At 38.4% G+C, this 25,640-nt stretch overlaps 1 protein-coding gene and 1 non-coding gene across 5 annotated transcripts in view; one reads left to right on the top strand and one right to left on the bottom strand.

Moving 5' to 3' along the window:
* PPIL4 (peptidylprolyl isomerase like 4) overlaps positions 1-25,640 on the top strand; it is a 42,772-nt gene that overhangs the window by 5,588 nt on the left and 11,544 nt on the right. For 2 of the 4 annotated variants that reach the window (XM_005552094.4, XM_074037214.1), the window contains 7 exons: positions 4,904-5,046; positions 5,883-5,979; positions 7,110-7,226; positions 13,002-13,126; positions 14,528-14,594; positions 18,867-18,978; positions 22,626-22,722. In XM_005552094.4, coding sequence (XP_005552151.1) covers positions 4,904-5,046; positions 5,883-5,979; positions 7,110-7,226; positions 13,002-13,126; positions 14,528-14,594; positions 18,867-18,978; positions 22,626-22,722 — 758 coding nt within the window. Of the gene's footprint in view, positions 1-4,903; positions 5,047-5,882; positions 5,980-7,109; positions 7,227-13,001; positions 13,127-14,527; positions 14,595-16,818; positions 18,066-18,866; positions 18,979-22,625; positions 23,862-25,640 lie in introns of those variants that run through there. The other 2 variants (XR_006697706.3, XM_074037215.1) reach the window with 2 other exon arrangements.
* LOC123573204 (U7 small nuclear RNA) lies at positions 23,059-23,120 on the bottom strand. Its single transcript, XR_006697935.1, has one exon. It is a non-coding gene; the product is annotated as a U7 small nuclear RNA (small nuclear RNA).

Below are 25,640 nucleotides of genomic sequence, written 5' to 3'. Positions count from 1 at the left end.
TTTGTGGCTCGTTTTTCAGTATTTTTTATTTTATTTTATTTATTTATTTATTTTATGAGATGGAGTCTCACTCTGTCGCCCATGCTGGAGTGTGATGGCACAATCTCAGCTCACTGCAACCTCTGCCTCCCGGGTTCAAGCAATTCTCCTGCCTCGGCCTCCCGAGTAGCTGGGATTACGTGCGCCTGCCACAACACCTGGCTAATTTTTGTATTTTTAGTAGAGGTGGGGTTTCACCACATTAGCCACGATGATCTCAATCACTTAACCTCATAATGCACTCGCCTTGGCCTCCCAAAGTGCTGGGATCACAGGCGTGAGCCACCGCGCCTGGCCATTTTCCAGTAATTCTTACTTTTTAAAAATATTATGTAGAGTACCTTCTTTTCATTGCCTTGTTTAATTCTCCCAACAACCCTGTTAGAGTAGGTACTTTTATTTTCTACTATATACACATGAATTTGAGTTACGACTTGTCCAAGTATTTAATTTAATTTAATTTATTTATTTTGAGACAGAGTCTCGCTCTGTCAGCAAGGCTGGAGTGCAGTGGCGCAATCTCGGCTCACTGCAACCTCCGCCTCTCAGGTTCAAGCGATTCTCCTGCCTCAGCCTCCCTAGTAGCTGGGATTACAAGTGCCTGCCACCATGCCCAGGTACTTTTTGTATTTTTAGTAGAGATGGGGTTTTGCCATGTTGGCTAGGCTGGTCTCAAACTCCTGACCCCAGATGATCCACCTGCCTCGGCCTCCCAAAATTCTGGGATTACAGGTGTGAGCCACTGTGGCTGACCAAAAAATACTTTATTACTAAAAAATGCTTCTGATCGTTTGAGTCTTCAGTAACTCATAATCTTTTCGCTGGTGAAGGGTCTTGCCTTGATGTTGATGGCCATTGACTAATCAGGGTGGTGATTGCTGAAGGTTGGTGTGACTGTGACAGCTTCTCAAAATAAGACAACTGACTGGCACGGTGGCATACATTTGTAATCCCAGTACTTTGCAGGGGCAAGGCAGGCAGATCAATTGAGCTCAGGATTTCGAGACCAGCCTAGGAAACATGGTGAAAACTCCATCTCCACAAAAAAATACAAAAATTAACTGGGCATAGTGGTATAGGCTGTAGTTCCTGCTTTTTGGGAAGCTGAGGTGGGAGGATCACTTGAGCCCGGGAGGTCAAGGGTGCAGTGAGCTGTGATTGCACCACTGCACTCCAGCTTGGGTGACAGTGAGACCTTGTCTTGCAAATAAATAAGTAAGACAACAGAAGTTTGCCATGTTGATGGATTCTTCCTTTCATGAAACATTTCTGTGTATCATACGATGCTGTTTGATAGCATTTAGTAGAATTCTTTTAAGATGGAAGTCAATCCTCTCAAACCCTGCTACTACCGTATCAGCCAAGTTTATGTAATATCCTAAATCTTTTGTTGTCGTTTCAACAATGATCATAGCATCTTCACCAAGAGAAGATTCCATCTCAATAAATCACTTGGCTGAGTGCGGTGGCTCAGGCCTGTAATCCCGGCATTTTGGGAGGCTGAAGCCGGCACATCACCTGAGGTCAGGAGTTTGAGACCAGCCTGACCAATATAGTGAAACCCCGTCTCTACTGAAAATACAAAAATTAGCTGGGCGTGGTGGCAGGTGCCAGTAGTCCCAGCTACTTGGGAGGCTGAAACAGGAGAATTGCTTGAACCTGGGAGGCGTGGGTTGCAGTGAGCCGACATTGCACCACTGCACTCCAGCCTGAGCAATGCGACAAGTCTGTGTCAAACAAAGTAAAAAAGGGAAGAAAACCACTCTGTTTGCTTATCCTTAAGAAGCAGCTCCATATCTGGTCGTGTTTGATCATGAGATTGCAGCATTCAGTCCCATCTTCAGGCTCTACTTCTAATTCTCATTCTCTTGCAATTTCTACCACATTTGCAGTTACTTCCTTCACTGAAGTCTTGAGCCACTCAAAGTCATCCATGAGGGTTGGAATCGACTTCTTCCAAACTTCTGTTAATATTGGTATTTTGACCTCCTCCCACAAATCACGAATGTTCTTAATGACATCGCGAATGGTGAATCTTTTTCAGAAGGTTTTCAATCTACTTGCCCGTATCCATCAGAGGAATCACCGTCTATGGCAGATATAGCCTTATAAAATGTGTTTTTTTATTTTTATTTTTATTTTTAGAGATGGGGCCTCACTACATTGCTCAAGTGATCCTTCTACCTCAGCCTCCTGAGTAGCTGGGACTGTAGGTACACGCCACATGCCAGGCTGTATTTCTTAAATGATAATACTTGAAAGTTGAAATTACTCTTTGATCTATGGCTCCTTAATGACTGTTATGTTAGCAGGCATGAAAACAGAATTTTTATTTTTTGAGACGGTCTCACTCTGTCACCCAGCCTGGAGTACAGTGGTGCAGTCTCACCTCACTGCAACCTCTGCCTCCCAGGTTCAAACGATTCTCTTGCCTCAGCCTCCTGAGTAGCTGGGATTATAGGCATGTACCACCATGCCTGGCTAATTTTTTGTATTTATAATAGAGATGGGTTTTCACCATGTTGACCATGTGGGCCAGGCTGGCCTTGAACTGCTGGCCTCAAGTGATCCGCCTGCGTCAGCCTCCCAAAGTGCTGGGTTTACAGGTGTGAGCCACTGTGCACAGCTGAAAACAATATTAATTTCCTTTTGTACGTCATATCCATCAGAGCTCCCGGGTGACCCAGAGTATTGTCAATGAGGAGTAACATTTTAAAAGGATTTCTTATTAAAAGTGCAGTAATATTAAAAAGGATCTTTGTTCTGAGCAGCAGGTCTCAACAGTGATCTTAAAATATTTGATAAAACCTGCTGTAAACAGATGTGCTGTCATCCAAGCTTTGTTGTTTCATTTCTAGAGCACAGGCAGAATAGATTTAGCATCATTCTTAAGGGCCCCAGGATTTTTGGTATAGTCAATGAGCATTGGTTTCAACTTAAAGTCACTAGCTGGATTAGCCTGTAACAGAAGAGTCAGCTTGTCCTTTGAAGCTTTGAAGCTAGGCATTGACTTTTCCTCTCTAGCTATGAAAGTCCTAAGTGGCATCACCTTCCAATATAAGGCTGTTTCATCTACATGGAAAATTTGTTATTTCATGTAGTCATCTTCATCAGTGATCTTAGCTAGATCTTCCAGATAACTTGCTGCATGCTGCAGCTTCTTTTTTAATTTTTATTTTTATTTTTATTTTTTTATTTTATTATTATTTTTTTTTGAGACGGAGTCTCGCTCTGTCGCCCAGGCTGGAGTGCAGTGGCCGGATCTCAGCTCACTGCAAGCTCCGCCTCCCGGGTTTACGCCATTCTCCTGCCTCAGCCTCCTGAGTAGCTGGGACTACAGGCGCCCGCCACCTCGCCCGGCTAGTTTTTTGTATTTTAGTAGAGACGGGGTTTCACCGTGTTAGCCAGGATGGTCTCGATCTCCTGACCTCGTGATCCGCCCGTCTCGGCCTCCCAAAGTGCTGGGATTACAGGCTTGAGCCACCGCGCCTGGCCTTTTATTTTTATTTTTGTGACAGAGTCTCACTCTGTCGCCCAGGCTGGAGTGCAGTGGCGTGATCTTGACTCTGCAACCATCGCCTCCCAGGTTCAAGCAATTCTCCTCCCTCAGCCTCCTGAGTAGCTGGGATTACAGGTGCATGCCACCATGCCTGGCTAACTTTAGCGTTTTTAGTAGAGGCGGAGTTTCACCATGTTGGTCAGGCTGGTCTTGAACTCCTGACTTGTAATCCACCTGCCTCGGCCTCCCAAAGTGCTGGGATTACACAGGCATGAACCACTGCACCTGGCCACTTGCTGTAGCTTCTGTGTCAGCACTTGCTGCTTCACCTTGAACTTTTAAATTATAGAGACAACTTCTTTCCTTAAACTTCTCTTTTTTTTTGAGACGAAGTAATCCACTGCACCTGGCCTCTTTCCTTAAACTTCATGAACTAACCTCTGCTAGCTTCAGACTTTCTTTTGCAGCTACCTCCCTCTCTCAGCCTTTATAGAATTGAAGAAAGTTAGGGCTTGTTTGAAATTAGACTTTAGCTTAAGGGATCGTTGTGGCTGGTTTGACCTATGTAGATTATTAAAACTTTCTTCATATCATCAGTAAGCCTGTTTCATTTTCTTACCATTCATAGAATAGCACTTCTAATTTTCTTCAAGAACTTTTCCTTTGCATTTACAACTCAGCTATTGTTTGGTACAAGAGGCCTAGCTTTCGGCTTATCTTGGCTTTCAACATGCCTTTCTCACTATGCTTAGTCCTTTTTAGCTTTTGATTTAAAGTGAGAGATGTGCCACTCTTCCTTTTACTTGAACACTTATAGGGTTAATTGGCCTAATTTCAATATTGTTGTGTCTTGGGGAATAGGGAGCACTGAGAGGGAGAAAGATGGGAATGGCTGGTTGGTGGATTAGTCAGAACACATACAACATTTATGGATTAAGTTCACCATCTTATATGGGCACAGTTTGTGGTGCCCCAAAACAATTACAGTAGTAAGATTAAAGATTACAGATCGTAATAACAGATATAATAGTAATGAAAAAGTTTGAAATCTTGTGAGAATTACCAAAACCTGAGCCAGAAACGTGAAGTGAGCATATGCTGTTGGGAAAATGGCACCAGTAGACTTAATACACGGTTGCCAGAAATCCTTAATTGTAAAAAATGCAGTATCTGCAAAGCGCAATAAGATGAGTTATGCCAGTATAAGCTTTGTACTTTTTACTTAGTTCTAGTAACAAGTGTCTAAGAATTGGTGCAGTAAATGTGGACTCTTAACTTTTGTGTATTTTTTTGTCAGTCTGTAACTGATTTCAGTTTGAGTTATGTATTATTTTTATGGTATTTATTATGTGTCCTTCTGTATAGTTTCTTATCACTACAGGAGAAAATCTAGATTACCTTGATGGTGTCCATACAGTGTTTGGTGAGGTGACAGAAGGCATGGACATAATTAAGAAAATTAATGAGACCTTTGTTGACAAGGACTTTGTACCATATCAGGATATAAGGTGTGGTTACAATTTACTATCTGAATATACTAGAATGTTTTAATATTGAGATGTTTGACACATAGTGGTATGGATAGGAATGGTATGCATAGGACTGGTTTATGGATAATTCTAATCCCAAAAGTTGAATTAATATAAGACTGTAAGAATCTTTATAATAAAAAGGACCTTCTGTACTTTTATACTCGTACTAATTATTTATTTATAATTATGTTTGGAGGAATTACTTTTTTTAATTTTTATTTATTTATTTTTTGAGATGGAGTCTCTCTCTGTCGCCCAGGCTGGAGTGCAGTAGCGTGATCTTGACTCACTGCAAGCTCTGCCTTCCAGGTTCACACCATTCTCCTGCCTCAGCCTCCCAAATAGCTAGGACTACAGGCGTCCGCCACCATGCCCAGCTAATTTTTTGTATTTTTAGTAGAGACGGGGTTTCACTGTGTTAGCCAGGATGGTCTTGATGTCCTGACCTCGTGATCCACCCACCTCGGCCTCCCAAAGTGCTGGGATTACAGGCGTGAGCCTTTGTACCTAGCTGGAGGAATTATTGATGCTTTAATTTAGTTTCTTAATTGAGAAATAGGGCAAAAATACTAATATTTAGACAGTTATATTAGTTTACATCTTAAAGTAATGCAGGGTAATAAATATGGTATCACTCAATGTAAAACAGCAACACTCACTGTGAAACTATATCTAGGTTAGTAATATCCATCTGCAATATGGGTTTTTTTTGGCCTTAGAGATAATCAAGTAATTTGTTGTAATCTATTAAAATAAATTATGGATTCTGAAATAACTTAAATGTAACATTTTATTTGGATTTATTTTGTAAGGATAAATCATACAGTGATTTTAGATGATCCATTTGATGACCCTCCTGATTTATTAATCCCTGATCGATCACCAGAACCTACAAGGGAACAATTAGATGTAAGTAAAGCCCTCTTGTGATTAAATGTACATTTATATTAATGATTTGTATGGATTTATCTTTTTCATCTATTAAAGTTAATTTTTTCAGAATTATCATCTTGCCTAATTGTATTAGAACAAGTTGAGTTTTTTCTTTTCCACAGAGATACTCATTTTTCTAGCTGTTTTCTCATTTCCCTAATTTCCTTTCTTCAGTTTCTTTTCTACTGAGACAACCTTAGCTCTAGAAGCTTACATAAATAACTTGGGAAAGTGTTTTTCTTATCATCTAACTCTAGGAGTTTTCGAGGCCAAATTAAACTATTATCTTGTGAGGTAACTTTTCAACTGGGTATACTCTGGAGCCAGGCTAGAACCCAGAAATTTCTGTGAAATAGCACAGACTTTTCCCCCACATGTTTTAAGGTTTATGTGGCTTCCTCAAAGCTGAATTTGTCTTTATTTTTGGGATTGGTTATTCTGAAATCATTTCTCTTCATTCAGCAGTTAGAATTGGAAAATAAATAGTGTCCATATAGGTATTTATTTGTATTTATTTATTTTTTTGAGATGGAGTCTCACTCTGTCACCCAGGCTGCAGTGTGTGGTGGCATCTCAGCTCATTGCAGCCTCTTCCTTCCTTGTTCAAGCAATTCTCGTGCCTCAGCCTCTTGAGTTGCTAGGATTATAGGCGCATGCCACCATGCCTGGCTAATTTTTGTATTTTTAGTAGAGACAGGGTTTCACTGTGTTGGCCAGGCTGGTCTCGAACTCCTGACCTCAAGTGATCCAACCGCCTCAGCCTCCCAAAGTGCTGGGATTACAGGCATGAGCCACCATGCCTGGCCTATTTTGATTTTAACAGAAGCCCACTTTGGTTTATATTTCAGAATTAATATAAATCAATTTTTGAAGGTTCATAAGTTTGTCTCAGTTGCTGTTCAATTAATTATTTAAAAGTTTTTTTTAGAGACAGGATCTTACTCTGTCACCCAGCTGGAGTGCAGTGGTGTGATTGTAGGTCACTGCAACCTTGATCAGTTACTGTTTTAGCATGTTTGATATACCTAAGAATAAAGTATGTCTTCTATGTTTCTCAGATTTTTTTTATTCTTTAAATATATACGTCAGTAATTTCTGTCTTACAGAGTGGTCGAATAGGAGCAGATGAAGAAATTGATGATTTCAAAGGAAGATCAGCTGAGGAAGTAGAAGAAATAAAGGCAGAAAAAGAGGCTAAAACTCAGGCTATACTTTTAGAGATGGTAAGATAATTATCTTTGTTCAAATTGTTCTGTAATATATCTAATAATACTTATTAAGTGTTTATTTCTGGCTCTTCGGTGGTCTTAAAGTACTAAAAATTGAGTTACGATTTTTTTCTAGTTTAAATTTGATACAGCATAATAATGCATGTGAAAATAAATTTGGCTCTACTGTCAATATAGTGCTAAGTTCCTTTTTAAACGGTGGAAAATGGATCTCTAACTTATTAATTGAATTTCGGTTGTTTAATATTCATCTCATTTTTAAAGAGTGGGCTGAATTTTATGTATATTAAAGAAGAGTTCATTGTACCACTCAAGATTAAACAGAATGCTAGTTGTAGGGCAAAATAATAGGTAGACACTGAACACTCTAAAATATACTGTTTCTCTGTATTACTAACAATGTGAAGTCATTTGGGGAATAATAATTCAGTAGATGATTAATTGACCTATTTGTTGTTATTTTCCGTTTCTTTTTTTTTGAGATGGAGTCTTGCTCTGTTGCCCAGGCTGGAGTGTAGTGGCGTGATCTCGACTCACTGCAAGCTCCACCTCCCGGGTTCACGCCATTCTCCTGCCTCAGCCTCCTGAGTAGCTGGGACTACAGACACCCACCACCATGCCCGGCTAATTTTTTTGTATTTTTAGTAAAGACGGGGTTTCACTGTGTTAGCCAGGATGGTCTCGATCCCCTGACCTTGTGATCCACCTGCTTCAGCCTCCCAGAGTGCTGGGATTACAGGCTTGAGCCATCGGGCCCGGCCCATTTCTTATTTTTGTAGAATAGGCATACCTGTCATATCATAAATAATAAATACTTGAATGAATGGATAACAAAGTTACTATTTTATATAATAGAACTTTCAGATTTGTAGTCTGCTTTAAAATTTATTTAATTATTATTTTATAGAGACAAGGTCTCACTCTGTTGCTCAGGCTGGAGTACGGTGGTGTATGATCATAGCTGGCTGCAGCCTCCAACTCCTCAGCTCAAGCAATGCCCCTGCCTCAACCTCCTGAGTTGCTGAGACCACAGTTGCACACCACCATGCCCTGCTAATTTAAAAATTTTTTGTAGAGACAGGATCTCCCTATGTTAGCCAGGCTTAAGCTTATATTACCATCAGCTGTCTAAATGAACAAATAGTAAAGGCTATATAGTTCAAGAAAGCTTTGCTGAAATTTAAAAAATTAATTGAAAATACACATTTTAATGAGCACACTGTGTATCTCACAGTATTGACCCTGAACACCCAACACCAAGACAAATTCTAAGAGAATTACTACACTTGAAAGATACGTTGAGCAACTGGGCAGAAAGAATAAGTTACTTATAAGGGAATGAATTTAGATTGTTATCAGACTTTTCAACAGCAACACTTTGGAAGTTTATGCCAGAAGAAAATGGATTAACATACTTTTTAAAACTTTTTGTTTTCAGATAATTTCAAATTTATGGAAAAAAGTACATAGAACTTCTATATACCTTTTACCCACATTCACCAATTTTTAACATTTTGCTACATCTGTTTTTGATTCTCTCTTTTTCTCTCTCTGTGATTATACAAGCACATAAACACATTTTTTTTCTGGCCTATTTGACAGTAGGTTGCCTGTTATTTCCCTTTACCTCTTAATCAGTGTGTATTTCCTAAGAGCAACAGTATTCAATGTGTGTAACAATATGTACTTATTCACAGTGTAGTTATCAAAATCAGAAAATGTAGAAGTGAGAGAAATTATAGTTTATAGGGCTGGGCGCGGTGGCTCACGCCTGTAATCCCAGCACTTTGGGAGGCTGAGGCGGGTGGATCATGAGGTCAGGAGTTCGAGACCAGCCTGACCAACATGGTGAAACTCCATCTCTATTAAAAATACAAAAATTAGCTGGGCATGGAGGCGCGCACCTGTAATCCCAGATACTCGGGAGACAGAGGCAGGAGAATCGCTTGAACCCAGGAGGTGGAGCTTGCAGTGAGCCAAGATCATGCCATTGCACTACATCCTGGGCAACAGGACGAGACTCCGTCTCAAAAAAAAAAAAAAAAAAAAAGAAATTACAGTTTATATTCCAGTTTTGCCAGTTGTTTTAACAATATATTTCATAATTGTTTCCTCCTCCAGACTAGAATCCAGCTCATGACTTATCATCTGTTGCATTTTATAGAATATTTTCCTACATTATCAGTGCCTCATGGATTCCTTTTTTGGTTTTGCTTTTAATAAATAGACAATTTATAGAACAATTTTAGGATTATAGAAAAATTGAACAGAAAATACAGAGAGTTTCTATGTACTCCCACCCTCTTTTCCCAGTCTTGCATTATTGTGATACATTTGTTAACAATTGATGAGCTAATATTGATACATTATTAACTAAAATCCATGGTTTACATTAGAATTCAAGCTTTGTGTTGTACATTCTGTGAAACTGACAAATGTCCGATAGCATATATCTACCCTTACAGGATCACACAGGGTAGTTTCACTGTCTAAAAAATCCCTTGGGCTCCACCTGTTCATCCCCACCCCCGACACCCAGTTCTTGGCAACTACTGATGTTTTTACTGTCTATACAGTTTTGGCATTTTCAAGATGTCATGTAGTTGGAATTATAGCGTATGTAGCCTTTTCAGACTGTCTTCTTTTACTTAGCAATATGCATTTAAGGTTCCACTGTGCATTTTTTCTTTCTTCCCTTTCCCCTTCCCTTTCCCTTTCTCCTTTCCCTTTTTCTTTTCCTTTCTTTTCTTTCCCTCCTATTTTTTTTGAGACGGAGTCTCACTCATGTCACCAGTCTGGAGTGCAGTGGCGCGATCTCGGCTCACTGCAACCTCCGCCTCCCGGGTTCAAGAGATTCTCCTGCCTCAGCCTCCTGAGTAGCTGGGACTACAGGCACGCGCCACCACACCTGGCTAATTTTTTTGTATTTTTAGTAGAGACGAGGTTTCACCATGTTAGCCAGGATGGTCTCGATCTCTTGACCTCGTGATCTGCCCGCCTCGGCCTCCCAAAGTGTTGAGATTACAAGTATGAGCCATCGCGCCCGGCCCTTTTTTTTTTTTAAATTTGAGACAGGTTCTCGCTCTGTTGCACTGACAGTGGCACAATAAAGGCTCATTGCACCCTGACCTCCCGGGCTCAAGTAATCCTCCTACCTCAGCCTCACAAGTAACTGGGACCACAGGTGTGTTCTACCATGCCTGGCTAATTTTATTTTTTGTAGAGACAGAGTCTCACTATATTGCCGAGCCTGGGATTTCATTCCTTTTTTTTTTTTTTTTTTTTGAGACAAGGTCTCACTCTGTCACCCAGGCTGGAGTGCGGTAGTGCTATCATAGCTCACTATAATCTTGAACTTCTGAGCTTGAGCAGTTTTCCTGCCTCAACCTCTTGAGTAGCTGGGACTGTAGGCACACGCCACCACACCTAGCTAATTTTTAAATTTTTTTGTAGAGATGGAGTCTTACCCATGTTGCTCAGGCTGATCCCAAACTCATAGGTTCAAGTGATCCTCCTGCCTTGGCCTCCCAAAGTGTTGGGATTACAGGTGTGAGCCACCATGCATGGCTGATAGCTCATTTCTTTTAATTGCTAAGTAATATTTCATTGTATGGATGTATCACAGCTTGTTTATTTTTTACCTATTGAAAGATACCTTGGTTACTTCCAAGTTTTGGCAGTTGTGAATAAAGCTGCTGTAAACATTTGCGTGCAGATTTTTGTGTAGGCATAAAGTTTCAATGCATTTGGGTAAATACCTAGGAGTTCAGATGCTAGGTTGCATAGTTTAGCTTTGTAAGAAACTGCCAAACTGTCTTCTAAAGTGGCTTTACATTTTACATTCCTACCAGCAATGAATGAGAGTGTCTTTTGCCTCACATTCTTGCCAGCATTTGCTGATGGTATTGTTTTGGATTTTAGTCACTCTAAAAGGTGATCCTGTGTCCTTTGGTTTTATTAACATGTTTCATCTTCTATTTTCTAAGAACATCAGTTTCTCTTACTTTATTTGCATTTGTTTGTAATATACTGATAATTCAGCTAGTGTTTTGTAAAATTAATTTTGAATCTCATAGCTTTTATGAATGTTTTAAATTTCCTAGTAGTATTTTAAAGTTAGCTTTGACTAAAGTAGTATATAGCAAGTTCTTTTTTAACTCATTAACTCTTTTTTTTTCTCATTTGTGCTTCCTTTCTGCCATTATAGGTACTTTGGAGGATTTTTACTAATTTGCTCTTCTCCTTCTGTGTTTTGACACTCTTTTCTTTTTTCTTTTTTAGAGGTAGGGTCTTACTCTGTTTCCTAGGCTGGAGTGTAGTGGCGTGATCATAGCTCACTGCTGCCTCAAAAACTCTGGGACCCAAGCAGTCCACCAACCTGAATAGCTAGGACTACTCACACTGCCATGCCTGGCTAATTTTAAAATTTACTATAGAGACAAGGTCTTACTGTGTTGCCTGGGCTGGTCTCAAACTCCTGGCTTCAAGTGATCCTCCTACCTCAGCCTCCCAGAGTGTTGGGATTACAGGTGTGAGCTATCATGCCTGGCTGTGATACTTCTTATTGGACATAATGTTGTCTTTTGATAGACTTCAGAAACATTGAGATTTTACTGGCTCTGTCGCTTCTTACTGTTTTTTATTTTCAAGATTTTGGGGAGAAGAGTGTGTTTATCCAAGAGGAGACACTTTACAAGTGATCTTGTCAGAAATAATATCTGAGAAAGTGTTTGAATATATGTATAAAGGAATGTTTTGCCCCATCTAAATATGATAGAGTTGCATACATATATGTTAAAACTGATGATATGCAAGGAAATGACTAAAAAGGAACACCAAAAAGCAGGGTATTCGTTATCTCTGATGAGGAGGCAGAGAGAGAATGGGATCAGGTGACATTTTAGTTCTTAAGCTAGGTGGTAGTGTCATAGTGGTTTTTATTTTTATGCTTTATAACTTACATGTTCTTTACATAATTCTTATCCTTTAAAAAATATATATCAAATACTTGATAAAAGAAGAAGTAGGGGTAAAATTGGGCTTTGAAGCCAGATAAATCTAGGTTCAAATCCCAGCTCTGTGGTTTACCATTGTGTGGCCTTGGGCAAATTACTTGTTTAACCTTTTAAATTTCACTTTACTTGTGTTTATTTTATTTGTTTTATTTATTTATTTGTTTATTTATTTATTTGATGGAGTCTTGCTCTGTCGCCCAGGCTGGGGTAAAGTGACATTAGCTCACTGCAACCTCCGCCTCCTGGGTTCAAGCGATTCTACTGCTTCAGTGTCCTGAGTAGTTAGGAAATACAGGTGCACACCACCATGCCCGTCTAATTTTTGTATTTTTAGTCGAGATGGGTTTTCACCATGTTGACCAGGCTGGTCTTGAACTGCTGACCTCAAGTATCTGCCCCCCTTGGCCTCCCAAAGTGCTGGGATTACAGGCGTGAGCTACCATGCCCGTCCACTTTACTTGTCTTTAAAATATGCAGGATTGTTTTAAGAATTAGCGTAATAGACATGAAGCCCCAAGCACTGTTCACACAAAGTATGAGTTATTTAAATATTAGCTGTTACTGTTAATATTACTGTTAAGAATAGGAACAGTGTAGTTCAAATTTTGAAATCTTTTTGGATTTGTTTTCCAGAGCCTGCAGTTTATGATATAAATTCAGATGTTTTAAGGAAATCAGCATTGTGGGATTGGATAGGATTTAGAATGGAAACTAAATAGGAATTGATTTATGTTTTTGTTTGTTTATAATTTAGGTGGGAGACCTACCTGATGCAGATATTAAACCTCCAGAAAATGTACTGTTTGTGTGTAAATTGAACCCAGTGACCACAGATGAGGATCTGGAAATAATATTCTCTAGATTTGGGCCAATAAGAAGGTAATCCTTAGAATTAGTGAAAGAGATATTTGGAAAAACTAAGTATTAGTTGGTGGTTTTCTAATGGCATATTTTGATGATTCTGTGAATTCTAGGTGAATTTTGTACTGGTAAATTTTTACAGGTGAGTCTGGACAGTAGGGAAGAAAAGTATGTATGTGTGTGTATACATACACACACGTACACATAGAGATAAATAATTGAATCTCCCACTCCCAACACGTTTTTATTCTAAAACAGGAAATGAATGAAACAATTTAAATCTAGTTCTGTAATACTTTCAACAGCCTTCTTTAATATTTAAAATATTTATCTCATTCAACTCCTGGAATTATCAGCAATTTATGTCAAAATTAATTTAAGTTTTCTAAAATTTTTATTTTGGTTCATTTTCCCTGCGTTAATGAAAAGGTCTGTGAAGCTAGTATTTCTGTGGGGAAGGGGACTATTTTGTAATTGATTAAAAAGTATTATATTTAGGGTTTCCTTTCGTTTCAGGGATTTTGTTTTTGTTTTTGTTGTTTTTTTTGAAACTGAGTCTCGCTCTGTTGCCCAGGCTGGAGTACAGTGATCTCAGCTCACTGCAACCTTCGCCTCCCAGGTTCAGGCTTCTTCTGCCTTGGCCTCCTGAGTAGCTGGGACTACAGGTGTGCACCACCACGCCCAGCTTAGTTTTTGTATTTTTAGTAGAGACAGTGTTTCACCATATTGGCCAGGCTAGTCTCGAACTCCTGACCTTGTGATCCGTCTGCGTTGGCCTCCCAAAGTGCTGGGATTACAGGCATCAGCCACTGCGCCCGGCCTTGTTTCAGGTTTTTAAAATGATACTTATGACACTTGGGGAAAGGGACAAGCCAGGTGCTTTCAACTCCAGCTTACTGGCCTTTTCACTTGGTTATTATGGTATATTAGTTGTGTAATTAACATTGTGCTTACAGTGTTAAATTTGAGCTTGATTTATATTAAAATTCAAAAATTTCAAAGCTTAAACTTACTAAACATTTATATGTGCATGAGTATGCATTATTCTACAGTAATGTTAGATATTCTATAATTCGTCTATATTTGGACTAGAAAAGTTTTGTGATTTTAAAAGTTTTTAGCAGTAGTTTACTTTTGCCAAAGGAAAATTAAATATTTTTATTCTTCCTTCAGTGCTTAAGGGAATTTAGGACTGTAGGCCTACATGGGGCACTTAGAGTAGAATTTAGATAATTTAGTTACTGCTCTGGTGAACTATTTTAAAAAAAGAATTGTTATTAAATGAATTTGGAAAAATAATCTATGAATTTAACTTTGCCTTGTAATAACTGACTTATTTCTTCTTCGGTTTTGGAGAGTGAGAGTGAATGCTTTCTTCCCTTTTTTTTTTTTAAGTCACTTTTAAATACTTTGTTTCAGTTGTGAAGTTATCCGGGACTGGAAGACAGGAGAGTCCCTCTGTTATGCTTTTATTGAATTTGAAAAGGTACGTCATAATACAGGCATAAGTTTGGTATTTATTTGCTTTTCTATGGTATTAAAATGTGAAAAATTATAGAGCTTTTTCTAGTTTCTAGAATTGCCCTTTCTTTTGGCACTCCCCAAAGTTTATTGTATCCATATAGGGGATAAGTTCAACATCTGTTGATGTTAACATACGTACTTTTACTTTAGGTTCAGGTGCAATCTGCATGAAAGTATGTTTAGAACTTTTTTTTTTTTTGAGACAGGGTCTCACTCTGTCACCCAGGCTGGAGTGCAGTGGCGCAATCTCGGCTCACTGCAACCTCCACCTCCTGGTTCAAGTGATTCTCTTGCCTCAGCCTCCCGAGTAGCTGGGATTACAGGTGCCCACCACCACGCCCTCCTAATTTTTTGTATTTTTGGTAGAGATGGGGTTTCACCATGTTGGCCAGGCTGGTCTTGAACTCCTGACCTCAAGCGCTCCACCTGCCTCGGCCTCCCAAAGTGTTGGGATTACAGGCATGAGCCACCGTGCCCAGTCAATGTTAGAACTTTTTAAGTTCTAAGTAAAGCCCTTCAGAGACTCTTAATAATTTTTCACTGTTACTTAAGTGGAGATAAAATTGCATAATAGAAAGAGAACTGAAGTGGGTGTTAAGATTTAGATATTAATCCATCTTTTGTCACTAGCCAGCTATTGTATGATATTTGGCAGTTTTGTTAACCCTTCTTTCTAGGTCTTATAAATGAAACTTGGGTATTAGATTAGATGGTCCCTTCTAGAGCTGTAATAATGATAGCTTATGTTGCTCAAATATTTACTTTAAGCTAGGCATCATGTTACTTTTGTTGCGTTTAATCCTCACAGTTATGTAAGATAGGGATCATCCCCTTTTCCAAATAAGTTAACTGAGACACATGATGCTAATGTGACTTGTTCAAAGTCACACACCTAGTGAATGAATGTCATAGCTGGGATTTGAACTCAGATATGTCTGACTCTGTTCCCATTGAGTTTACACTATGCTATGGCATGCTCTTTTTTAATGCACCTTTGGACTCATATGTATACAATAGTAGCTCATTCTAAGTTTTAATTATTACAAAGCATTTATGGGATACCTTTTATGTTTTCAGACACAGCAGTGTAAGGTCTAGGGATACAAGATGAATCCTGGAGGGTTGAGGAAGATAGACACATAAAGTTATATGTAGACACTGTGTCAGATATACCAGAAATGATACTTAAAAGGAACATTGGTGCCAGGAGAAAGACCTTTACCTTTGGTTTGCTGTGAAAACTTGTAGACCTGCACTAGCATTCTATCATTGACACTATACAGTCTATTATTTGTTAGCTAACAAATAAAATTTCACTTCATTTGTAGCACATAGACTAATGACTGCCCATGTTTTCAGTTTTTTGCAGCTATGCCATTTTCTTTGTTTTTTTCTTTTTGTTTTTTTGAAACAGAGTTTCGCTTTGTCACCCAGGCTGGAGTGCAGTCGCATGATCTCAGCTCACTGCAACCTCCGCCTCCCAGTTTCAAGCGATTCTCCTGCCTCAGCATCCCAAGTAGCTGAGATTACAGGTGCTTGCCACCACAACTGGCTCATTTTTGTATTTTTAGTAGATACAGGATTTCATGATGTTGGCCAGGCTGGTCTTGAACTCCTGACCTCAAGTGATCTACCTGCCTTGGCCTCCCAAAGTGCTGGAATTATAGATTTGAGCCACTGCACCTGCTGTTTTGGTTTTTTATTGATCTCTAAGGATTTGTTACATTTTCTGGATGCAAGCTCTTTTTTGATTATGTGTGATACAGATACCTCTGCTCTGTGGATTTCTTTCTTTTTCCTTTTTTTTTTTTAAAGGGACATGATCACTCTGTGTTGCCAAGGCTGGACTTGAGCTCATGGGCTCAAGTGATTCTCCAATTTTAGCTCCTGAGTAACTGGGACCACAGGCATGCCTTTTTCCTTTCTTATGGTGTTTTTTGATAAGCAGATTTCTAATTTTAATGGTTCAGTTTGTGAATATTTTTCTTCCTTTTTAATGGCCTGTTTAAAAAATCTTTGCCTACTTCAAAGACATGAGGATATTCCCCTGTATTATTTTGAGAAGCTTTGTTGTGAAATTGTTTCCCATTCAATTCTGTAATTTGCTTTTGGTGTATGTGTATTACATTGTTTCGTTTTTCTTACATTGGATTGCCAAGTGACACTCAGCACCATTTATTTAAAAGGTTGTCCTGGCTGGGCGTGGTGGCTCACGCCTGTAATCCCAGCACTTTGGGAGGCCGAAGCGGGCAGATCACGAAGTCAAGAGATGAGACCATCCTGGCCAACATGGTGAAACCCCGTCTCTACCAAAAATACAAAAATTAGCTGGGTGTGGTGGCGCACGCCTGTAGTCCCAGCTAGTCGGGAGACTGAGGCAGGAGAATCGCTTGAACCCGGAAGGTGGAGGTTGCAGTGAGTCAAGATCGTGCCACTGCACTCCAACCTGGCGACAGAGCAAGACTCTGTCTCAAAAAAATAATTAATAAATAAAAGATTGTCCTTTTTCTCTGAGGTCTCTACTGATGAAAAAAATAAAATGATAAAAAAAGTTGTCCTGCCCCACAGCTCTGTAGTACCACTTTTGTTATAAATCAGGTATCCATATATGTATAAAGTCTGTTTCTAGATGCTATACTGTTGCACTGATCTGTTTGTCTATTCATATACCACTGTTACATTGTGTTAATCACTATAGATTCATAATGTCTTGATAACTTACAGTGTGAGTCTTCCAACTTTGTTATTTTTGAAGATTGTCATAGCTGTTTTTGACTTTTGAATTTATATGTATATTTTTGAATCAGTTTTTCAATTTTGAAAAACTGATTTCTTTTTTTTTTTTTTTTTTTTTTGAGACGGAGTCTTGCTCTGTCGCCCAGGCTGGAGTGCAGTGGCCGGATCTCACTGCAAGCTCCGCCTCCCGGGTTCACACCATTCTCCTGCCTCAGCCTCCTGAGTAGCTGGGACTACAGGCGCCAGCCACCTCGCCCGGCTAGTTTTTTTGTATTTTTAGTAGAGACGGGGTTTCACCATGTTAGCCAGGATGGTCTCGATCTCCTGACCTCGTGATCTGCCCGACTTGGCCTCCCAAAGTGCTGGGATTACAGGCTTGAGCCACCGCGCCCAGCCTGAAGAGATTTCTTAACTATTATTTAGGTGTTAGTAAATTGAGTATTTGTAAATACTATCCTCCTGAAAAAGTGATCTCAGAGCTTTCTCTTTGGGGAAATGGCATGGTGATAGAATTATACCTGCCTGAAGATAATCAGTCAGATTCATGAAGCGTACACTGATTGCCTGCGTTTTAGATACCATGCCATATGATGTTCTAAATGATGTAGTTACAAAGACGAATCAAGCTTTGTCTGTATCTTCATGGAGTTTATAATTTAATTATTGACACATGTAATAAATATGATTATAACTATTTTATCTGCTTCTCTTTGGGTTATCTCTAGTAAGAATAAATTTCCAGGAATGTAAAAGAAAATTGATCAGTACTGAGTAGAAGTATGTTACTGTCAGTGTCAGAAACAGGGATTTAGAATTGTGAAGTTACTGACAGGAAGGATTCTTGCATAGCACAGACCTTGGTATTGCAGGCTCACAGTTCATTATCTAAAACCCTTGAGAATAGGCTTCCTAATTTAGAATTTTTCAGAATTCAGAAAGGTATATGCATACACACACATATACATTACATCTGTGATTATGTAATACCTTTCTGGGTCAGCATTCCATAATCCATCACAAAAGTATTTCTGCAGTGAAACAAATGAATATTCTTATTAAGTGGATTAAAAAAAGGTCATAACCTACCATTAGGTCCGGTGTTACTGCCAAATTAATTTTAACACCAAACTTATGAAAACAACTTTAATTTTTCAGGATGTTTTTGAATTTTGAGTAAAAAGGATTGTGAACTTGTATAATACAGTCAGTGAGTTTATATTTGTCTGTTGACTGCCTCTTTAAAATCCTGGCTCTGACTCTTGCCAACAACTTCTATACTTCTCTAAACTTCTGTTTTCTCATTAAGAAAATGGATAGTACCTCATGGGGTTGTTACCAGAGTTATTTGAGAGAATAGATACAAAGGATTTAACAGCATCGGGTGTGTAATAAATATTCAAACATTAATTTTTGTAACAAACTTTTTGTATTTTAAGTATTCTAGCTACAGAAATTTTTCCATAAAGATTTATGCTTGAGTTTTTATAATTATTATCAGGAAGAAGATTGTGAGAAAGCATTCTTCAAAATGGACAATGTACTTATAGATGACAGAAGAATACATGTGGATTTTAGCCAGTCTGTTGCAAAGGTTAAATGGAAAGGAAAAGGTATGATGGTTTATCTTCTTTTGTTTTTGTTCTACCTTGTATTTTTTTTTGAGCTGGAGTCTCCCTCTGTTGCCCAGGCTGGAGTGCAGTGGCACGATCTTGGCTCACTGCAACCTCTCTCTCCCAGGTTCAAGCCATTCTCATGCCTCAGCCTCCCAGGTAGCTGGGATTACAGACATGTGCCACCACACCCAGCTAATTTTGTATTTTTAGTAGAGATGGTGTTTTACTATGTTGGCCAGGCTGGTCTCGAACTCCTGACCTCAGGTAATCAGCCTGCCTCGGCCTCCCAAAGTGCTGGAATTACAGGCGTGAGCCACCACGCCTGGCCTTGTTTTTGTTCTTCTTTTCCTGCTTGTATGAGCCTTTTATTGAGTGCTGTTAATTAGGAGAAATATTAATTGATGTAACTCCTGCCATTTATAATTTTACAAACCTGCTATCTAGAATCAGAGGTAGAGTGTGTGTGCGCACATGCATGTGTGCACCTGTGTGTATTTTAAACTGATGAAAAATTATATTTTCTATGTTCGACTATATTATAAATTACTAATAATTATCCACTGCAGACATGATACGTTTCCAAAGTAATTGTTTTGACTTTATGGTGTTTTGAGTCTTTTAGGTGCACAACTTAAATTTTTTTAAGTTTGTTTTAGTTGTCGTATGATGCAAAATAGAAAAGGTCCATGGAAAGGTAGATAAAAGTCTCATTCATTCCTGCTCCTCATCTATCTAATTTCTCTTCCAGGTAACCATTATTACCTATTGGTACTAACTTTCTCCTACATTCTTTGAATACATATGTGCACATATGTATGTGTATGTGTGTGTGTATATATATATATGATTTTCTTCTTTTACAAAGGAAAATACAAAGGATGCAGTCTATACATACTGTTTTTGTACATTGCACTTTTCAATTAACAGTTTATCTAAGAGATCAGTTCATATCAGTATATAAAATGAACCAGCCCTGTTAATGGGTTTTCTGAATTTTTACTCTTTCATATCCCTAGCAGTATGTTCCACCCTTGTACGTATTACATTTCCCACATATGCATATATGTGAAATACATTCCTGGTAGCATGTCAGTCTTAAAGTTGGGTCTTTCATATGTTGAAATAATACGAATTTTTGGTTTTTGATGCAGTGTTTTTAAAAGGTCTCACTTTGGTAGTTACTCATGTAATGCTGAATTTTACTGGGAATTTTAGGGTTACTTTCTTTTTCTATAACACTCATTTCCCATGACTTTAATGGACTTTTTTTTTTTGTCTGTTTTTAGTAAGAAAGAAAAACACTAGTTGTGAATTGCTGAATTGTTTGGTAGATTCTGTTACCTTATGGGAGTTTAGAGAAGGAAGAAATTATTAGTGTGACTAAAGTAGGCAAGGACTGCTCAGTGGAAGCCGTGATCTCTGTGATAAGGGAGAGGGTGACTTGGATTGGAGTTCCATGTACTATTAGTTTCTTCCATGAAACCTTACCTCCTTCTACAACAGTTGGCTAGTTTTTGACAGTGCTGTTTGAGTGATTTGTGAAAACTAAATTGAAGTACTAAGATTTTTTTCATGTAGGATAATTACAACTTTGTGAACAAAAGATTCCAATAAGTGTATTCGGAAGTCTTGGTGAGCTGCTGGCCTGATGCAGTGTAGTTCAGGCCAGTAGTAATGCCAAGTGGCTCTTATGTAGAGCTTTGCTTGCAAAGAGCTAGTTTAATTGTATCATTTGGGAAGTGTATGAAATAAGTATTATGATTCCTCATTATAGATATGGAATTTGAGGCATAATCTTGAGACATGATTTACCTAGAGTACATACATGGAAGATTTAGACAGACTCTAAGTTTGGTTTGTTTTTTTACCCTCTCAATCCTGTCTTCTTCTCAGCCTATCCACCCACTGAATAAATAATACTACTTTCTTATTACTTTTAAATAAATTTCTTCATGTTTTTTCCTAAGATAAAATGTCATATAGGAGGGAGAGGCTTTGGTTTTGTACATGCCATCATAAACATACAGTTTAATCTCAGTTAATTTTGAGATAATTATATATGCAGTTGATTCAGATTTATAACTTTAACGTGTATAATGTGTCATTCACAGCACTAAGTACTTTCCTTTATAGTCTGATGATTCCAGTAACTCTGTGAAATGTTGATATTATTTTCAGTTTATAAATGAAGACAATGTAAATAAAGATAATGAATTGCAGAGAAGTGGTGTTTTACCTAGGACCTCCCACTACAGTCAAGAACCTCTTATATTAATGTGCTCCCCTTTCTGTTATATGGTAACTGCCTCATCCATAGTGAGACTTATTTTAATGGCAGGCAGATGGCAAATAATTTTTCAATGATAAATGATGGCTGTTTGTTACCGTTACGAGTTATTTTAACTCTTGCAGTAGTCTGTTTCACATTTATGGGAAACATTGCTGGCCATTTTTGTTTCTGGAGTCTCTGGAATTGCCAAATAGATTGATCTTGTCTTTTTTGCTTATCCCGTAGGGGTAAGCCCTTTAAAACCCTGACAATCAAGGTCTATATAGGATTCCCAGTCAAAACCTCTCTCTATAACTCCAGTTTGTTTTACTTGTACGTTTAATCTAGGACCCTTCTGTAGGAAGCCTTTCTACAAAAGCATTTCCTGGTGGTATAGTTGAGGGATAGGAAAGGCAGGGCCGTCAACAGGTCTGGGATGTGGATACGAATTGAATTCTCATCTGGTAGGAGACTTGAGAATTGAATTCTCATCTGGTAGGCGACTAGGCTTGAGAGTAGAGAGGCTGCATTGAATGCTCTTCCTTTCAGTGCTACCAAGCTAGTTAGGATGTAGCAGTAGGTCCTATTTTCCTGAAGGGATTTTTGGCACTTGGGAGGAATAAAGTTGCCCCTAAGTTAGAATTTCAAAGTCGAGACAGTTTGTCTTTGGTGCTATTACCCACTTTCTCCTCTCACAGCTGTTTGGTGATCTTCTGCACATCCTGCCCTCTTCTGTTTGCCTGATGCTCTGTTGCCATTTGGCAGCACAGTATCTCTTGTTAGATATAGATATAGATATAGATATAGATATAGATATAGATATAGACAGTTTTGAAACAAAGTTTCTTACTGTCGCTCAGCCTGGAGTGCAGTGGCACAATTGCAGCTCACTGCAACCTCTGCCTCCCAGGGTCACGTGATTCTCCTGCCTCAGCCTCTGGAGTAGCTGGGATTACAGGCACACACTATCTTGTTAGATCTTTAAAAGGTCTCTTAAAGTCTCACTTCTCCCAAACTTAAGTCTTTCAGATCTTAAACTCAGGTCCCAAATCCTCAGTTTTCCATTGGACTTACTGTTCTCATGGGCTCAATGGCTCTGCTTAAACACTGTGTTTGTGTGTAATTTATTTGAAAGTTTGATGTTGTAATATTCACATATATCGTTAGATGGCAGCATGTGGCTACCTAGCAAAATGGATATCTGATTTCAGTTAAATTAGTAATGGCAAAGGGAACAAGCTTTTGTTCCCTTTCTCTGTCTCTCGATATATGCCATTTATAAAATAGCTCTTATACCTTTTATAAAATAATTATTGTTCTTGATTAACTAGATGGTTTTTTTACTAAGCTCTTTTTTTCTTTTCTTAATAAATAGGTGGGAAATACACCAAGAGTGATTTCAAGGAGTATGAAAAAGAACAGGATAAACCATCTAATTTGGTTCTGAAAGATAAAGTAAAGCCCAAACAGGAGTATCCTTACCAAGAATCACTTAGTTAATATGTATTGACCATCTGCTATGTGTAGAGTACTGTGTGGTGTGTTATGAACAGTCACAAAAGCTATAGAAGACAAAGTTCCTGAATCCAGATTGTTTGTGAGGAAGTAACTTAGTTTATCATCATCTCTTTTCAAGATCTTACATATACTTTGCTTTTTCACTATACTCTAGTGTATGGAGTAAGTTAAGGTTGAAAGAAATCTGTAGCCTAATTCTTTTATTAATACCTTCTTACTCTAGGTTAAGTACTTTCCTACTTACCATATTCTCAGAAGATGTTCAGGTAAGATTTGTATTTTCTTTTTGGGGAGACTTTCCTGCAAAAACCGGAAAGCCTACTAGACAGATTCTAAAAGAGCTGTAACACTAGCTTTATATTTTCTATATGTAATTGTAGTGTTTTCTATTTGTTATAATCAAAAATTTATTATTGGTAAGCTGAATCTTTTGTGCTAACCATTCTTATGTTTAACTTCCTTATTTAGATAATAAAATCATGTTGTTCTCTGTTACAAAGTTAGGTTACTTCTTTCGGTATAGTATGTTGTAATTTCAACAACAAATATTTATTGGGCTTCTACTGAGTGTAAGAGTTCACTTTTATAGGATTAAAAAGATCCTTTGACTTGACCATTTACTTCAGGTTCTTCCAAGTTTTAGATTGAGATATGTAAAAAGTATTGAAACATACAGTTTATATTATGACATTTAAATTTATTCACTAATTTTTCCCATTGTAAATATATCACTCCACACATTGCAAGAGTTATTTTGTGATTCTTTCTGGTAAATGGGGTCTCTGTTTCCTAGTTTCTATTGGTATTTCAGGGATTTTTTTCCCACACATGTAGACATTTCTTTTCCAAGTACTCGTCAAGAAAGATGAATATCAGATTGACCTGGTCTATATTCATGTTTTAAGATGTGTTGACTGTCTGCAATGCATAAAGCATTTTGAGGTGTTAGAGTTGTATCAAGTCTGAAGAAAGATGATAAAATCAGCATGAGGAGAGGCTTTCACATGCAGACAGACCAAACAAGAAGCTGAGATTTGGTCAGGAAAAAATCAACATTCAAGGGCATATGATTGAAAGCTCAAAATCATAAAAGGTATGAATGGAATACATTTGATATTTATTTGCCGAATCTTTGAAATTAAATTTAGGCTTATTACTAATAACTGTAGCTGGAAGAAGGGGAATTTTAAGTTTTCTTTAATTTTAGTTAATTGAAATAACCACACATATATCTATATGGAATCGTGTAGCTTCTAGCCTTTTGAAGTTGATGCAAAAGAGAGAAATGCCATTAGGGGCTAGTCTGATGTGGAGATAAGTTGTCTTAAGACAATTAAGAAGGCATGGTGTCATCTACTTTATGGGCCTTAAGAGAAAGAAATTACTGAAAAATATAGGTTATTAAGAAGAAGAATCAAAAATAGAAGTAGAAGAAGGAAATAACTTGGCCCAACTAGACCTCAGGGAAGAAATTGGAGAAAAGAGGGCAGTGAGCTCACAGATTTGTGTTTTATTCAAAGGGAGAGGGATTTGATGTCTTCTAAAATTGTTGATTTTAGTGGTAAGTACAAGATAGTGGGTAAATGAGAAAGCAGGAGATATAACAAGTGTCTTGAGGGTATGACAAGTAATCAACAGATACATAGTTAGCATCTGTCACATACCCAGTTTAGCAATGAAAGGTATTCAGTTCCTGCCCACACAGAGCTTACATTTTATTGTTGGAGTGGGGAAAAGAACAAACACCAAATAATTACCATTCTAAATATGTCTAAATTATGGCAAATAAATATTGCAAAGGGATATGGGACTCATAATAAGGGTTGAGAGGTTAGAGAATACCCTCAACACTGAAAAAAGTGACAAAGCTGCGACGCTAATATGGGAGATAGGAGGGCTGAGGTGGAGTGCTGTGTTCTTTCGTATGATCCATCATTTAAGAAATAGGCTGGGTGCAGTGGCTCATGCCTGTAATCCCAGCACTTTGGGAGGCTGAGGTGGGCAAATCACCTGAGGTCGAGAGTTCAAGACCAGCTTGGCCAACATGCAGAAACCCCATCTCTACTAAAAATACAAAAAATTAGCCAGGTGTAGTGGCGGATACCTGTAATCCCACCTATTCAGGAGGCTGAGGCAGGAGAATTGCCTGAACCCAGGAGGCAGAGGTTGTGGTGAGCTGATGTCGCGCCATTGCACTCCAGCCTGGGCAACAAGAGTGAAACTCCATCTCAAAAAAATGAAAAAAATTTAAAAATACAGTTTTTATCTTAACCCAGTACAGTCGTGGTATAATCATTCATACACACACACACACTTGAACCAAAAGGTTAATAGAATAAAAAAATTTTTTTAGGTGGCATATACTGTATTTCTATTTTTTTTTTTAAGTGCTGTTGTGGCTTACTAAATAGATTTTGTACCCCATTGATGGATTATAGTCATCAGTTTGAAAAACACTGCTCTGAGCTGGGTGCAGTGGCTCACGCCTGTAATCCCAGCACTTTGGGAGACCAAGACGGGTGGATCACTTGAGGTCAGGAGTTTGAGACCAGCCTGGACAACATGGCGAAACCCTGTCTCGACTAAAAATACAAAAATTAGCTGGGTGTGGTGGTGCACACCTGTAATCACAGCTACTTGGGAGGCTGAGCAGGAGAATTGCTTGAACCCTGGATGGGGAGGTTGCAGGAGCCAAGATCGGGCCACTGCACTCCAGCCTGGGCAACAGAGCAAGACTGAGTCTCAGAAAAAAAAAAAAAAAGAAAAACACTGCTCTTAAGAATTTGGACAGAGAGAGCAGCATGTGCAGAGCACACATTAGAATGAAATCATAGGCAGGAGCTATGGAATGTGTATCTGGAAAAGGCAAGAT

This window comes from Macaca fascicularis, chromosome 4 (genome assembly GCF_037993035.2).
Source record: "Macaca fascicularis isolate 582-1 chromosome 4, T2T-MFA8v1.1".
In the NCBI taxonomy this organism is placed as follows: domain Eukaryota; kingdom Metazoa; phylum Chordata; class Mammalia; order Primates; family Cercopithecidae; genus Macaca; species Macaca fascicularis.
This window is presented reverse-complemented; position numbering and strand designations above follow the sequence as displayed.